General features: G+C 38.0%; 3 protein-coding genes across 14 annotated transcripts; 1 reads left to right on the top strand and 2 right to left on the bottom strand.

Annotated features, from left to right (window-relative positions):
* Positions 1-30: 30 nt before the first annotated feature.
* LOC103427057 (FHA domain-containing protein FHA2-like) lies at positions 31-2,810 on the top strand. The gene is made up of 3 exons (XM_008365127.4): positions 31-762; positions 1,588-1,745; positions 2,368-2,810. The coding sequence occupies exons 1-3, from the start codon at positions 138-140 to the stop codon at positions 2,575-2,577; spliced, it is 993 nt and encodes a 330-aa protein (XP_008363349.1). The 5' UTR covers positions 31-137; the 3' UTR covers positions 2,578-2,810.
* A 1,423-nt stretch (positions 2,811-4,233) lies between these two features.
* LOC103418675 (uncharacterized) lies at positions 4,234-6,805 on the bottom strand. The gene is made up of 3 exons (XM_008356781.4): positions 5,754-6,805; positions 5,493-5,597; positions 4,234-4,719 (listed from the first exon to the last, which is right to left on the bottom strand). Exons 1-3 carry the CDS (start codon positions 5,953-5,955, stop codon positions 4,439-4,441), a joined length of 588 nt encoding a protein of 195 aa, XP_008355003.3. The 5' UTR covers positions 5,956-6,805; the 3' UTR covers positions 4,234-4,438.
* Positions 6,806-8,829: 2,024 nt separating this feature from the next.
* LOC103418676 (ethylene-responsive transcription factor-like protein At4g13040) lies at positions 8,830-12,963 on the bottom strand. 12 transcript variants are annotated; one of them, XM_008356782.4, is made up of 7 exons: positions 12,775-12,963; positions 11,599-11,709; positions 11,254-11,381; positions 10,562-10,640; positions 9,967-10,153; positions 9,343-9,464; positions 8,830-9,255 (listed from the first exon to the last, which is right to left on the bottom strand). In XM_008356782.4, exons 2-7 carry the CDS (start codon positions 11,645-11,647, stop codon positions 9,113-9,115), a joined length of 708 nt encoding a protein of 235 aa, XP_008355004.3. In that variant the 5' UTR covers positions 11,648-11,709; positions 12,775-12,963; the 3' UTR covers positions 8,830-9,112. The 12 variants fall into 12 exon arrangements, with proteins under 12 accessions (XP_008355004.3, XP_070663089.1, XP_070663092.1 ...); XM_070806988.1 differs by having other exon boundaries at positions 9,967-10,147; positions 11,599-11,735; positions 12,775-12,957; XM_070806991.1 differs by having other exon boundaries at positions 9,967-10,147; positions 11,599-11,715; positions 12,775-12,957.
* Between the last annotated feature and the right edge of the window lie 1,863 nt (positions 12,964-14,826).

Here is a 14,826-nt window from a genome sequence, read left to right as displayed (position 1 = left end):
TTTTGGCCCCTGAACTTAATAAAATTCCACAGTTTGCCCCATAAACCCCATTCCAATTGAGTAATAGACCGAACCCGTTTGGGATTTGGGGGAATTATATCAGTTTCTTCTCCGATCCGCAATCTGTAAAAATTTCAATGGCGGCGGGCAGCACTGATGTGGAGGCGGGGTTCGCGAAGCTTCAAGGCGAAGACTTCGAGTACTACATGCAGACCTACTCCATAATCCTGGGCCGGAACTCCAAGAAATCGACGGTGGACGTCGACCTCTCCAGCCTCGGCGGCGGCATGAACATTTCGCGCCACCATGCGCGAATTTTCTACGACTTCACGCGGCGTCGATTCGCGCTCGAGGTCCTCGGCAAGAACGGCTGCCTCGTGGAGGGTGTGCTCCACCTACCCGGGAACCCCCCGGTCAAGCTGGACTCGCAGGATCTTCTTCAGATCGGAGATAAGGAGTTTTACTTTTTGTTGCCGGTGAGGAGCATTCTCGGTGGTCCTGTGGGTCCCAGGCATTACCCCGCCTCGGTGCCAGTGGTGCCGAGCCCCGTGGGCCCGGCTCATTACGGGTACCATTCGGGTTCGGGTGCTGGCCCGATTGGGAAGAAGGGGAGGGGGAGGGAGTTGTATGAGGAGGAGTATGATGACGAGGAGGATGTTGGTGGGGGCAGTGGGAGTGGGAAGAAGATGAGGCGAGAAGGGTATGAGGGTTTTGGGTATGGTGGCGGGTCGGGTTCTGGTTCAGGCAAGGCTGGAGCTTTGGGTTAGTTTTTTCCCCTGTTCTAGCTTCTCTCTCTTACCTAGAAATCATTAAATTGATGGACATTGATGTTGATATGGCAATTGGAATATGAAAATTTTGTGTTTTTTGAATTATATGAATCATTGGCATTGTCAAGTGTTTCGAATCACATATGTAGGTTCAGTGTTGAGTTCGAATTTCAGCTTGAATTTCTATGGATCTATCCGCCTTTCTGTAGAAAAGGATTACGAGGTGCATTTGTTCTGTTTGTTTTACAGCTTTAGGAGATTGTTTTGAAAGCATTCAAATTGATTTTCTTTGGGAACTGCACTAATCCTGAATACTATCCTGTATTATTGAGATTATCTGAACTTTTGTGGCACTACTGGTTTCATCGGTTCCTTATCAGAGTAGTTTTTGTCTTAATTATTTTCGGTTTTCGGGGGAATGGATTGTGTAGTTGTGGTTGGATGTGGTTTATGTTAGATAATCAGCCAACTTATTTCTCTGATGATCAAGAACTGGTGTATTCCATTTCTTCAGAGGAATCAAGCCAAGCCATAGATTCAAGGACATTTCTTCAGCTCGATCTCCATCTGTGACCTGTACATTCTTTGGCAGCTTTTTTTATATCAGTGTTAGCGTTGTCTTTCTAGGTTGCGCTTTTGGTACTTCACCAGGAAATGATATTTCTTTCCTCCCTAATTTTGGAATGCGTTGACAATTGTTCTCTTATTCCTTTTAAGATGTTTAATTAGGAAACTCCATGCAAATACATTTTAAATTATAAACTGAAACTATTGTTATGTTCTATCTATGCCATAATTTTATCTTCGATTTCTGCAGAGAAGAAAGGAGATGGAAGGTCCAGGGTGGATCGAGACACTGACAATCAGCAACTTCTGCATTTGGAGGAAAAGGATGTTGTATCATCTGTTGCTACTGTGCTCTCCGATCTTTGCGGTCCAGGAGAATGGATGCCTATGGAGAAACTTCATAATGAGGTTAGTATTGACATATTCTAATGAGCAAATTATTTGGTAATAACCTTCGACGCTATCCTTAGTTATTGTCCAATCTTCAACTGCATTTTTGCTTGATTTTTGTTATTGTGCTCAGATCAAAAACAAAAATGTGGGTTCAAAGGCATATGCACTTAAAAGCTCTTAGAGCATTGGCTATTCCACTATTTAGTCTCATCTGTGATGGATGCTACAGTTATCTGTAATCATCGGCAACATAGAAACACATCCCTAGTTATTCGTGTTCAGCATAATTTAGTTTCGCTTTGCATGATTATGCAAACTCCGCCTGTGTAAGTTTATCTCACATTGCCGGTCCCAAGCCCGGATAAAGGAGGAGGGGGAGGGCGTCAGGTAGTCGACAGCCGGCACTCCTCGGTTACGTCGAATCCTTATGAAAATGAATCCATAACGAAATCGCGCAATGGCGTTCTAGGATTCATATAGCCGACCCCACTTAGTGGGAAAAGGCTTTGTTGTTGTTGTTGTTGTTGTTGTTTGCATGATTATGCACATGTGTAGCGTATTCCAGTTTTATTTATTGTAGTTCTGAGATGTTGGAAACTTGGTTTTCTCTGCCTTACTCCGTATCATTTTTGTTCAGTTGGTGGAGCAGTATAGCAGCATCTGGCATCACACTCGAGTGAGAAGGTATCTCACTTCTGAGGAATGGCCTGGTCCAGAGTCAAAAGGGAAACCATGGTACGGCTTGCTTATGCTGCTAAGAAAATACCCCGAACACTTTGTCATCAACACAAGGTCCAAGGGCCGGGTAACACTGGAGTTTGTTTCTCTCGTCTCTCTGCTTTCATAAAATTATAAGACATGAGATGGACCTTCCTTGATGCTGATTGTTTACAATGTAGTTTATCAGGCAAGTGAGTTTCCGGTTGCCAAAATTTGTACAATTGTTTCGAGCAGCAATATGAGCTTTTAGACCCCTGCTAGTTAAGAGATGTAAAACGATTAGCAATGATATGGGCTGTTTTGCAATGACATTTTCTGTACATGATTGGTAGCAACAATACTATTTATCCCTGGATAAAATTGTTTTTTTTTTTTTTTTTTTTTTCCATTAATGAATGCCGATTGCAGCATCAGCCATTCACTTTATATCATTTTGCTTTATATAACATCAACAAAATTGCTTCAATCTAGGGATACATTCATGCCAAGCTATAGCGAGCTACATCTGTGTTAAACTTGGAGATGTAAGTCTTCTTTTGTTTCTTCACAGTGAAGTAAGACTAAGTTCATGAGCTTATTATCGTAGGTTTGGAACAATTTGGTAGGATCCCCTTTCTTACCTCCCCGCGTCCCCTTTCCTGTGGTCATGGGGTGCAAAAAAAAGAAACAGAGGGATAGTGTTTCTCTCGCTTTTGGCCGAGAGGCCCCTCAGCGGGAGACCCAAAATGTTGCAATTTGTAATGTGGTGTGGTATTTGGGTGTTCCGTTTCGGGGTCTGATTAAACACAAGAAAATGGTGAGCCGAGTGATCATTAGTGGTAGGGAGGGGCCAGACGCAAACCTGCAAAAGTAAATCTCACTGAAGTTCTGTATTTGCCAAAAGTTTCCTTTATTTGATGAGAAAACAAAGGAGCAGAAACATTGCCTTGGACAAGAGAACTTGCATCAAAGAGGTTCATCATTCTAGTCCAAAATGCATTACAATGCAATGTTTTAAAAGGTAAAGGTGTAGACGAGGTGTTTCATGAATAGCCTGCCCTAGGCGAAAGCCTTCAAGCCTTAGGATGCCTCACAAGACCCACAGTCTTAAAAGAGAAAAACAAGAATAATATGATGTTTTGTTCAAGTAAAGAATAATAACGTTACAAAAAAAAAATAGTAAAAACAAGCCAATCACATTTTGTAAGAAAAGGATTTATAAGATGCTTTTATAGAAATGCCTTATTTTCAGTTTTTGAGATATATAAAATAATATTAAAAATAAAAAGTCTAACGTAAAGGAATATGGTCGTTTAACAAATATCAGCAAAAGTGGGTTAGTTTAAAAAGAAAAAGAAGTATAAATAAAATGTGACGTCAACAAAAAAAAAACACCACTCGCAACGGCGTCGTCTTTTTCATCTTCTTCGAAGTGCAGCTGGCTTTGCAACTAAAAAAAATTTAGATTTCAGCAACTTCAAAAAAAGGAGCCCTAGTCGAACGCCTCAAGCACGCCTCGACCACATCTAGCCATCTAGGCGAGTTTAATTCTAATCCTGCTGGGCAGAGGCGTTTTCATGGTCGCCCCACCACCAAAGCCGCCTAGGTGCGTTTTTTAAAACATTTTTACAATGTGTAAGTTTTCCTTCATATGACAATTCATTATTGGACTGGAACGCCACAATGGTGGTGAATCTGCTCATTGTAACTTGTTCTCCTAGGAAGCCAAGAGTTGCAAAAACAGTACTGCTATCAGACTTTAGGGTAACGAATAGACGGCATCCATGGTAGAGAGTGCAAACACTTGGCCAATAAATGTGAATGTTTGATTCCAAAAGTCAATAATCTCCTTTCCTATTTCTATCTTCTACATACAAGTAGAAATTGAAAATTCATCCCTAAAGCGGGAGATACGATGGCAAACACAAAGGCAAGTAAACCTCAAGGAAGCATGCCCCGAAACCTTATTATTGAGATATATGAAAGTTCAAGTTACATGCCACAAAATTTTAGGACTCTTCTTTGCTTAGGTTACCAAGTGCTACCCTCTGTGCATGCACCTTTTGTTCACGAGCCTGTTTTGCAGCAAGGGCTTCCTCATCAAGTACTTTGATAGGAGACCAGTCAGGCATTTTCAGCCAACCCTCATTCTTCTGTGAACCGTCATTACTCCCAAGCATAGATTCCTTGTAGCTCTTTAACACAGGTCTTAGTCTAATTGTAGCATAATCCACAGTTGTCCCAACAACGGTAAAGATGATTGAGTAGCGGACAGCACCAATTCGACCACCTATAAACCAATGAACAAAACAGTTAAACCACATATGGCAAGAGGGATGATTTCAAAGTGGTATGAACAATAAAGCAGACAATTAACAAATATGCTAGCAACTACAAGTTTAGCGATGCAGCTTGTGAGTCGAGACATTTGTGCTGATGATTCAGGAGGTTTGAGAGACTTAGTAGATTTGGGCTTTTCAGATTTAAAGGATGCCCAACGCTTGGGAGGGGAAATCCGAGAGTAAAGCTACTGTGAGTATACTGTAATTGCTCGACATACAGCAAGCCCCACCCAATCACTCAAGACCTTAAACGAGCATTTCTCTCTCTCGATTATTGATGTCCTGCTTAAAGCTGGCAGTGGATGGATTCTCTACTTCTGGAAATAAGTCCAGAGTCCTGGTCAAGCAACATCCAAGCTTCATTCGAAACAGAAAATTTCCAGTTCTTCTAAGCAGACTACGTAACTTACAGCTCAGCAATTGAGCTCGCATCAGGTAAACCGAACTCATGAAATCTTTCCAAGCCAAAGTAATTCCTAATAGCCAAAACATATTACGTGCTCCCAGATTACCCCAGGTTAGATCATATAGACCCCCAACCCACTACAAATGAATGACACAAGTCCAAGCCACGAGCCGAGAGGTCGAAAGGTATTGGAAATTTCAGCTATTACCCATCACATTGCTTCGATCACAAACAATAAAAGTGTACACAATCTGATTACACCAAAGTCATTCTTCCTCAAACACATACAGAAGATACAGATTGAAGGAATCTCACCCTGAAGACGCCCGAGTATGGCACCAGTACCAAACCCAGCAATTGCAGAGTTCACCAGATCATCAGGTCCAGTTTTTCGAGTTACTCCCACATATTCACGAGCCCCTGCCAAATCCAAACAAACCCATTACATTTCCGTCACTCCCTCACCATCCAACATTCCTTCTCAGACATTTTAACAAACACGAACCAATCAAACCATATGGGTACTTAAATCCGAAGCCAGAGAACAAAATTTAAGAACAAAGCAATGAAATTTACCGCAGTAACAAGCGGTAACTATGGCGAAATTGGCAGCATAGGTAGCGCAACTGGTCGGGAGACCCATGACTTTTCGATGCTTGGAGACCAACCCAGCTCCTCCGCCGAGAATCCCAGCTAGGAGAGTGGGGAAGACGATGCGCTCCTTCCAAGACGACGGCGGCGGCTCTGCTTCTACGGCTTTGGGATCGTCGGAAGCCATGATTGAAATGAAGTCCGTGAAATTTGCTTTTGTTCTTGTTCGTGCTTCGCCTGAGCTCTCTTCAGCCTTCAACGCGAGAACTTCGGAGTCGTTCTGTTACGGGAGGCGGTGTTTCGGTGCAAATCTTGTTGCGCCTCATTCGGATCGGGTTGTAGATCGGGTATTCGGATGGTAACCATATCTTAAAACTGGACTCGGGATTTCTAATTCTTCTTCATATTTGGGCCTTCTTTTTAGATGAAAAAGAAGAAAGCTTTTCCTAAATGGAAAAGAGAGAATTTAGGAAATCGATTCAAGCTCTCATGCATTTATTATTATTTTTTTTGAATTTTTATCATAAATGGTCCTTGAAATTAACCTCATTCCTTATTTTGGTCTCTGAAATTGAAATCGATCAATGCTGTTTCTGAAATTTGGTACCACAAATAAATGTTGTCCCTGTCGCATTCCGTTAATTTTTCAGTTACTTTGATGACATGCCACACATGACATGAGACCCATACGACCAATGATGTGATGCCACGTGGAATAATTTTTAAAAATTGATTTAAGATTTAAAAACTCATTAACAAAACTGAAAAAAAGTAAGATAAATAAACAAAAATAAAAATGAACCCAACGCCTCCATCTCAAATCGGATTGCCGAAAATTAAAATCAAAATCAATTTGCGAAAAAGGAAATCCCAAAAATGAAATTAAAACACGTGTTAAGAATTCATAGGAAAGAGAGGGAGAGTTCAAGCCCAACCGAACCTCTCCCGTAACCTCGCTGCTTGACTCTGGTGCTTTGGAGAAGAACCTGAAATTAAAGCCCAGAAAATGAGAGTCTCTTCTTGATTTGAAGAAGTTTTCTTTTCTGTCGGCATTATCAACTTTTGAAGGAGCTGGGTTGGTCGTGTTCCTTTTTTTTTTTTTTTTTGAGTTTTGTTGATGATTTTAAATCTTCTCTCTTTTTAAAAAGTTTAGTCCATGTGGCACCATACTATTGGTTGTATGGGTTCCCAGGTCGGACACGTTATCAAAGTAACAGAAAAATAAACGAATGGGGGACGACATTGATTTGTGGTACGGCAATGATCGATTTTCAATTTCAATAACTAAAGTGAGGAGTAAGGTCAATTTTAAAGACTATTTGTGATAAAAATTTTTTTTTTATAGGGTGTAAATAACAACTCCCATAATAGGATCGTAATATTCGCCACATAACCATATTTGAGGGTTAAGAATGTGTTTTCCAATCAACACTCATTTGAAGCAAGGGATTACAAAAATTCGCTCAATTAAAAATATATGATGAATAATTGTTTAAACAAGGAGTTAGATATGTATATCAATTGCCTCACTTTTAACTATGTGGTATTCAAATATTACGGTGATATTCTTCTTCATTTGTAAGTGAGAGATTTTTTGTTCGATTCTCAACAAATGCGAAGTTGAACTACATTATTATGGCAAGTCCATTGTAAGGTTTAGCCCACTCCTGTACCTCTTTGTGTAGATACTATCGTATGTTAAAAAAAAAAAACTATGTGGTATTGAAAACATTAATCTGAAACAAAAATAGACGTGAATTAACCTATTTTGTTGCCATTCTTAATGAGGCAGACAAAGTAGACCTTACGTACATGAATTATTGTGATAAAGTTATGCACGAAGAAGTCCATGCATTGCGTTATAAAGTAATTTTGGCTTTAATAATATTCCATGTACTAGGATTATCTTAAAGTCATCATTAGCATTTGATACTAGGTTCATTGTATTGGGACTCTTTACGGGTTGTTTGCCGTCTCATAGTTTAACGTTAATTATATTGCAAACATTATAAAACAATGCGCGAAAAATATAAGATGATAGAAAGTCCATAAAGATTTCTACTTTTAAGAGAGTTTCAAGCCTAGATTTGTTAGGGCAATTTTTTATTGTTCAAGTAAAAGTAAGATTTTATTATCTTCCGTTCTATTAACACGAGTATTACGTAGGAATCAACAAGGAACAGATTTCCTTTTTTCTTGGTTATTCTCATCCAGGGACGAAGTCAGAAATTTCTTCCAGTAGGGGCAACCGAAAACAACTAAGAAAATCTTATTATAATATGGTTATACGCAATATGATATTAAGGATGGTTTCAAATGATGATGTATTACAATTCCAATGTTACAAAAATTTCAATATAGTAGTGGAAAGTGGCAAAGTAATGAGAAAAATATAAATACATGATAGGCGGGAGAGGTTTTTTTCGGTTTGAATGACAGAACAAAAGCACTATTGCTCATATAATATTTGATATGGAGTATAAGTAGAATGAATGTATGCTGGATATTAGATACATATATTTTCTTCAAAGATAATCCGTGTATATTATATAATTGTAATCTGCAACTAAACAAACAAATTACTTGAGTGGGGACATCTGCCCCCACTGAGCCTTCATTGGCTCCGTCCATGTTCTCATCTATGAGAATCAACAAGAATTAGGGGCTTATTGTGATCTAGAGTCTGTTCGCTTTTTCCTATATTATTCTCTGCATCACTTAATATGGAAGCGATTTGCGCACACTTTCTTTTTCTTATGTACTCCATTGTTTATTCCTAACCTTTTGATTGTTTAAATTAAGTACCGAGTAACGAAAATAAATAAGGATGCATGGAAGGAAAAAAGAAAGAAAAAGAAGTGGACGAAAATCAATTCTCTCCCTAATAAAAAGGAGGTTCAGAAGCATGAGTTCTTGTTTATGTTTTCACCAATGTGAAGTACTAAAACAAATTTTGTTCAACTTAGGGCCGATGCTATTTGATAGCAGTATCTCATTCAAACTTAGCATATGATCACATTCATCAGCTAATGTAAAATTATAAATAGTTTACGGAGAATGCTTCTTGGAACTGAAGTTTCCCATGCATTAATAAGTTTAAAAGGTTTCAATTTCCACTGCAAATCATCGCTTCGAAGCAGTTTATCTGATCGAAGCGATTAGCGACTACAACGCTCCTAATATGGAACTAATGATTATTGGGGGCATTTACCTTATTAAACGACCATGAAATTCACCATTTGCCCTAATATGGGCCTTTATACACCAAAAAATGGGAGGTCTATCAGCTGAGCACTTCACTGTTAGAAAGCAGGAAATTAAGCATTGCCCTTGAACGTTTGTGTTCAAGAGTCTAACATGTCTTGCTCTGCACCTTCTGAAGCTGAAAGGCCATTCACTTCTTCTTTGTCATCCTCCCAGTCGCCGTCTTCCAGTTGAGGACTCTCGGACCTCTTCTCTGACTCTGCCCCTTGCCTTCTCCTGTGTTCTGAAATATTTCACGAAAGCAAACAATTAAAGACCGGGGACATGTAAAGTCTGGGATAATGTGAGGCAAGAGAAGAGGAAAACTTACTTTTATTAGTAATTGCATGACGAGTCATGACCAAGAATTCATCCCACTTGAATTTCCTGAGTTCTTGCTTCTCCCCCTCAGAAAGCTCGAAATTTGGTTCCCTCCCACACATGAAAGCAGCCCTGAACACAAATAACAAAACTAACAAAGTTTATGGCTATAATTTATTGCATTCGACACACATAGGTTACCACCCATTTTCCCATTTGGCTTATCAAGTTTCATGTTTTTGAACTTCAGGGGATTGACATGAAGCCTTCAGATTTTCAAAAATAAAAAACCAGAAGTAACATAAAAAAGGACACAGGTAACCACTAAACTGGTTGGAATATACATTTAGGATGGCATGTCCTATCTGATGACCCTGTCTGAAGAACGTGAACGGAAAAAAAACCAGTGTAGCAACAGTAAAACTAAGATTGTTTTATTTGAAGGTGTATCTAACAACTTGATGACGAACCGCTAAAAAGAGAAGGCATTCGGTAGTCGGTAGACAAAAGAAGACTGCAATGGTTTATGTCTTTCATAATTACGCACAACTGAAAGATCTTGTACATGCTGATTTTTCCTTAAAGTGCTCACCCAATATACATTGTTCGTAGTGAAAAAAAAAAGTGACCGTACCTGTCATACAAATGAGCAGCCTCTTCTTGGGAACCAACAGTGCCTAAGTGGATTTGTTTCTTGTCAACTTTTATTGCTGCCTGCCACTTCATATTCTTAAAATAGACACCTCTCATTAGACATGGTTCCTGGTTTTGAGCATGCTTTCTGCGATGTCGCTTTCTGCGTTTGATTGGTGGCCCTGCAACTAGCATATTATGTTTTAGAAACGATCAACCTGTGGCACTGGCATAACCTCTCAAGTTAATTGTAATGGATAAACGTATACGTTATCTTTAATACTTCCATTATCAAGATTCAAGACTCAAGAATATGTGTGCAGGAGGTAAATATACAGAATAACTGCAAAATCAAGAATATGCTCTGTGCCAAAATACTTATATAGGCAAATATAGCAAAAGTTGAAAATAACTGCAAACTCAAAAACTTGCATCTTCTCAAGACTACCACTAAGTTCTCATAATGTAAAGACAGAAAATACAAGTTTCAAAAGGATGGCTTCACAAATTTGTACGTCCAATAGTCCAAGACATCCAGCATTCTAATCTATAATATATAATTAGAAACGACAGAAAATTTAATTTAAACAACAAACCTGCCACATCGTGCTGCTCTTTGGATAAGATAGAACCAGATGCAGTTAAGGATCGAGGTTCTGCTTTCACAATGGTATTCTGGTAATAAGTAAAGCATCAGATAGAATGAAACCAAGAAGCCGAGAAATGATTGAAATGAATCCAGAGCTAGTGAATATCCAAAATAGAGCTTTCGATTTCCTACTTATGGTATAGATTTTTCCTTTTTTGGCTGAAGGAAATCATTATATAAGTATTTTACAAGAAAATGCTTTTAGCCTTCTTGATCAAGCAACTACGAACTAAGAGCAAACTTGATCACAAAACCAGGTCTAGGGGCACCAACATCTCAAAGGGTTTACTGCTTACAGAAATCCTATTCTTACATTGAAAGAGATATTGTCATTGTGAAAACGGTTTTCAGGTTTTATAAGGTGATCATTCCATCTTACCATTTTTCTCTTGGTACCCTGCCAAGCTTGCTTTACATGAAAAACCAATATTACATCATCGAGACATCCAGCCGATGGATTTTTGTCCCAAATATATACATGGAATTTTTCTCTTACCATATTTACATATAGGTTAATAAAAAAACATAGTAATCCTGCCTGACGAGTGTCCTAAACAAGCTAATAAAACCTTCAAAGAAAACGGTAACAAATTTAATGTATGTAATTTAATGATTGACTGATCGATAATCTTTTCTTACCCCATCTGGTTGATTTGCATCATTTGAAGGCATGGGATGCACACTGACAGGATTTGTTCGGATGAAATTTTGAGGTGTGGTTCCATTGTTGGCAACCCTAGGAAGTGGATCTAGAACAGGAGGTATCTCTGCAAAGAAAAAATTCCGTGAATAATTCATTTAAGCATAAAAAAAAACTATTGAAATAGATTCTTAGTCATCAAACCGAAAATTTATCTCAAAGCAGCGACACAACTTAAAATCAAAGAGGATTAGCATGCGAATTGCTAAGAGTAGAAGAACAATACATGATATTCAATAAAAGCAATCAATCATATGGTATAGCACATTTCCACTAATTATTACCACAGCATAGTCCCAATCCCAGTAGTCTGCGCCTTCGTAAGCTCACCATGGTTGATTTCAACTTGATTATTGAAGCACAACACTCACTTGGCGACCTTTTTCATGCATCACCTGTTCCTTGGACAAATCAAGTAGACCTATTATAATTAAAAGTAAATGAATATTACAATTTCAAACAGGGTACGACTTAACAATTAAAATGTCAACAAAAGGATTATATCTGTTACATTGCACAAACACCACTTGTACATGTGCGAACAAGTAAATCAAAACACAACGCCAGTAACAGCATTAAAGGACGAAGAATTTCAGAACACACAATTTTTAACGAACATCATCGAAATTTCATAAGCTATGTGAATGCAGAGTAAAGGCACTTCTGATGAAACTGCTACAATACCATTTATAAGTTAGAAAGGATAAAAACCACCATGTCATCATACGATCTAAGACTATATTTTTCCGATTTCTATCGCTGCAACAGAGAATTATTCCAACAAAGCCATAAGGAACTCATAACTCTAACCATAACAGGTGCATGAATTTCCCCTGATATTTGCTGAAACACCTTATGTAACTTTGATTAAACTGAGCACTGAGCAGAGAAACAATGCTGTTGTTGCTTGTACAACTGAAAACAGTCTCGAGTTGGATTAGAATCAATCGAGGCAAGCAAAATTCATCCATTACATGACTTCAACATCTCTCTTTCAGGCATCGTTTTGTTCAGAATTGCAGTAATTGTGCAAGGTGACAACAACAAACTCAGTCATAGTTAAGTTGCAAACAGAAAACCAAATCATCCATCATGCAGGACGAATTAAAATCGAAAGAAATCCAAGAAAATCGCCTAAAAATCGATAAAAATTAATAAAAAATCCCAATGTCTGACCTTTGAAAGCTAAGCGAACACAGCAACCTACCACCTTTCATGGAAGTTTCACCACCCAAAAATCAAAAACCAAAAACCAAAATTCAAAAACAAACACATAACATACACTCACACACCAAAATCAAGAACAACCCAAAAACCCCAAACGAAAAAAATAGCCTCCTTTACTCATCAACCCAACTCGCCCATGACCATAAACTCAGTCAAGAAGCCATGAAAACACAACCCATTAGGCAAAAAGACGAAAGTAGCCATTGGGAATGAGAAAGCCAGCTCCTTTTTACCTGAGGAGGCAGAAAAGGTGGTGGTTCTTGGAGCTGTAACAGAGGCAGCGGAGAATTAGAGGCAGTAGTAAATTTAATTAAATTCCCCGGAAAAGGATAAAAAAAGGATTGGGATTTTAAAGGAAGGGAAGGTGGTGAGCGAAGAAAGAGAGAGTGTGTGTAATTGTGTATAATTGTATTTGTGTCTCATGCATATACCGCCTTTTGTTTTTATATCCCCATTTTTTTTTATCAATAAATTTTGTTAGATTAGATTTTAGATTAGCTACTGACGAAATTTGAATTCATGCCGTCTTGTAAGGGTTCAACATCTTTCCAGTACTGTGATAAAGACCCAATCGCCCCTTTTTTGGTTTTGTTTTATGATTGTGTTAAGAGGAGAGGGTGGCGGTGAGACTGGTGGTGGTATTTAGGTGTAAGACTGTAGTAGTAGTAGTAGTTGTAGCAATACTTGTGTGTACTTTAATTTAGGGTTATAATTCCAGTTTTGCCCCTTGGACATTGATTGGTACGATGGTTTGGTACTTATGGTTGGTTAACAATAATATTAGAGATGCTATGAGTTGACCAATATACCCCTTAATAATTTCTGGTTTGGGGTCATGGGTTATGATGTCTCCAAATCCCAATCATGCTTACGCTTGTCGTTATAAGCTGAAAAAGGGTTTTCTTCTTCAAAATATTCTTCTTATGGGTAATATTTGTTCTAAAAGTTGTTGAAACCTATGTATAACAAAGTGAGAACTATATGATATGTATTTGGTTAATTAAGGTAAGGTGAGGGTGGTGTTATCCACACATCTGTTCTTACTTTTTACACATTTTTCACATTTTTGGACGTCGGATCGAATGAATTGTAGGTATGAGAGGATTAATGTTGGATCCACATGGACAAATAATTGATTTATGTATCTAAAGTAATTTACGCTAAGGACTGTCTTTAACAGAATATATTATTTCTTGTTACGGAACCAAAAAAAGACATCATATGGACTGGATTAAAGGGGCCGGTCATCCTAAAATTAGGATTCATTTCTTGTTGCAAATACTCACTTGTAGCATACCATATCTCAATATATTGGCGTAATTTTTCTACCGCGTGTACATTTCCATATTCAATCTAAAGAAGATTAAAGAACAAAAATTAACAAAAATGTGTAGAAGATAAAATGAGATATGTGGATAGCATCGTCCTTAAATAAAACCCTTAATATGAAGGGTAAAGCCTTCCTTTTAATTTTGACCAATAAACATATATTTTTATTTGTCCTTTTGTATGACTCAGGGTTTTTCTTTCTTTGTCGAAACATTTAGGACACAACAAGGTAAGATATAATCAACAATCATGTTATCCATTTCAATGGACAACATCTTGTTTACTAACATGAAATATGAATGAAAGAATTGAATTTCACCCCATTTTTTAGGCGATCTCATTGTTTATTGACACGTTGAGGAATTAGAACAAAAGTGGAGCCCACACGAAATCAAGAATCGGACGCTTAATTAATTAGATCATGAGAGTCTTGTATAGGGTTGGTATTGTGACTCATAACTTTATTGAATAACTTGTACATATTTCTTTCTTTATTCAAAGTATTGTAAGACATGAATTAATAGAGAAAATTGTGAGCCCCAAATCCCAATCTCATTAGATCAATGTTGAAAAATATCTCAAATTTGAACCTCCTATGACTTGTAATGAAAAAGTTGAAAGACCCTATGTCACTAAGGTCACTTATCTAATACATTATGCCTTGTTTGTTGTTTAGGGCTGGATTGAATTGATTAACTCACTAAACACAATACATGTTGATGTAATAGATGGATGTTAACTTTCAAATATGGCCCAAATTGACGATAAAAGATGGATGAATGCTTATTCATTTTAATCCTATCAAAGTGGAGTGATAAGCTTTCTTTGTGATTACAAACACCAAACAAGTCCTTAGCATGGAGAATAGAAGGGGATCTACCCCAACAACAACCTTATATTCTTAAAAAATAGATGATGAGTGGTGACGTTTGCAATCTTATGCCATTCATTTTTCT

This window comes from Malus domestica, chromosome 10, assembly GCF_042453785.1.
Source record: "Malus domestica chromosome 10, GDT2T_hap1".
Lineage (NCBI taxonomy): Eukaryota > Viridiplantae > Streptophyta > Magnoliopsida > Rosales > Rosaceae > Malus > Malus domestica.
The sequence above is the reverse complement of the archived record's forward strand: the minus strand, read 5'-3'. Positions and strand labels throughout refer to the sequence as shown.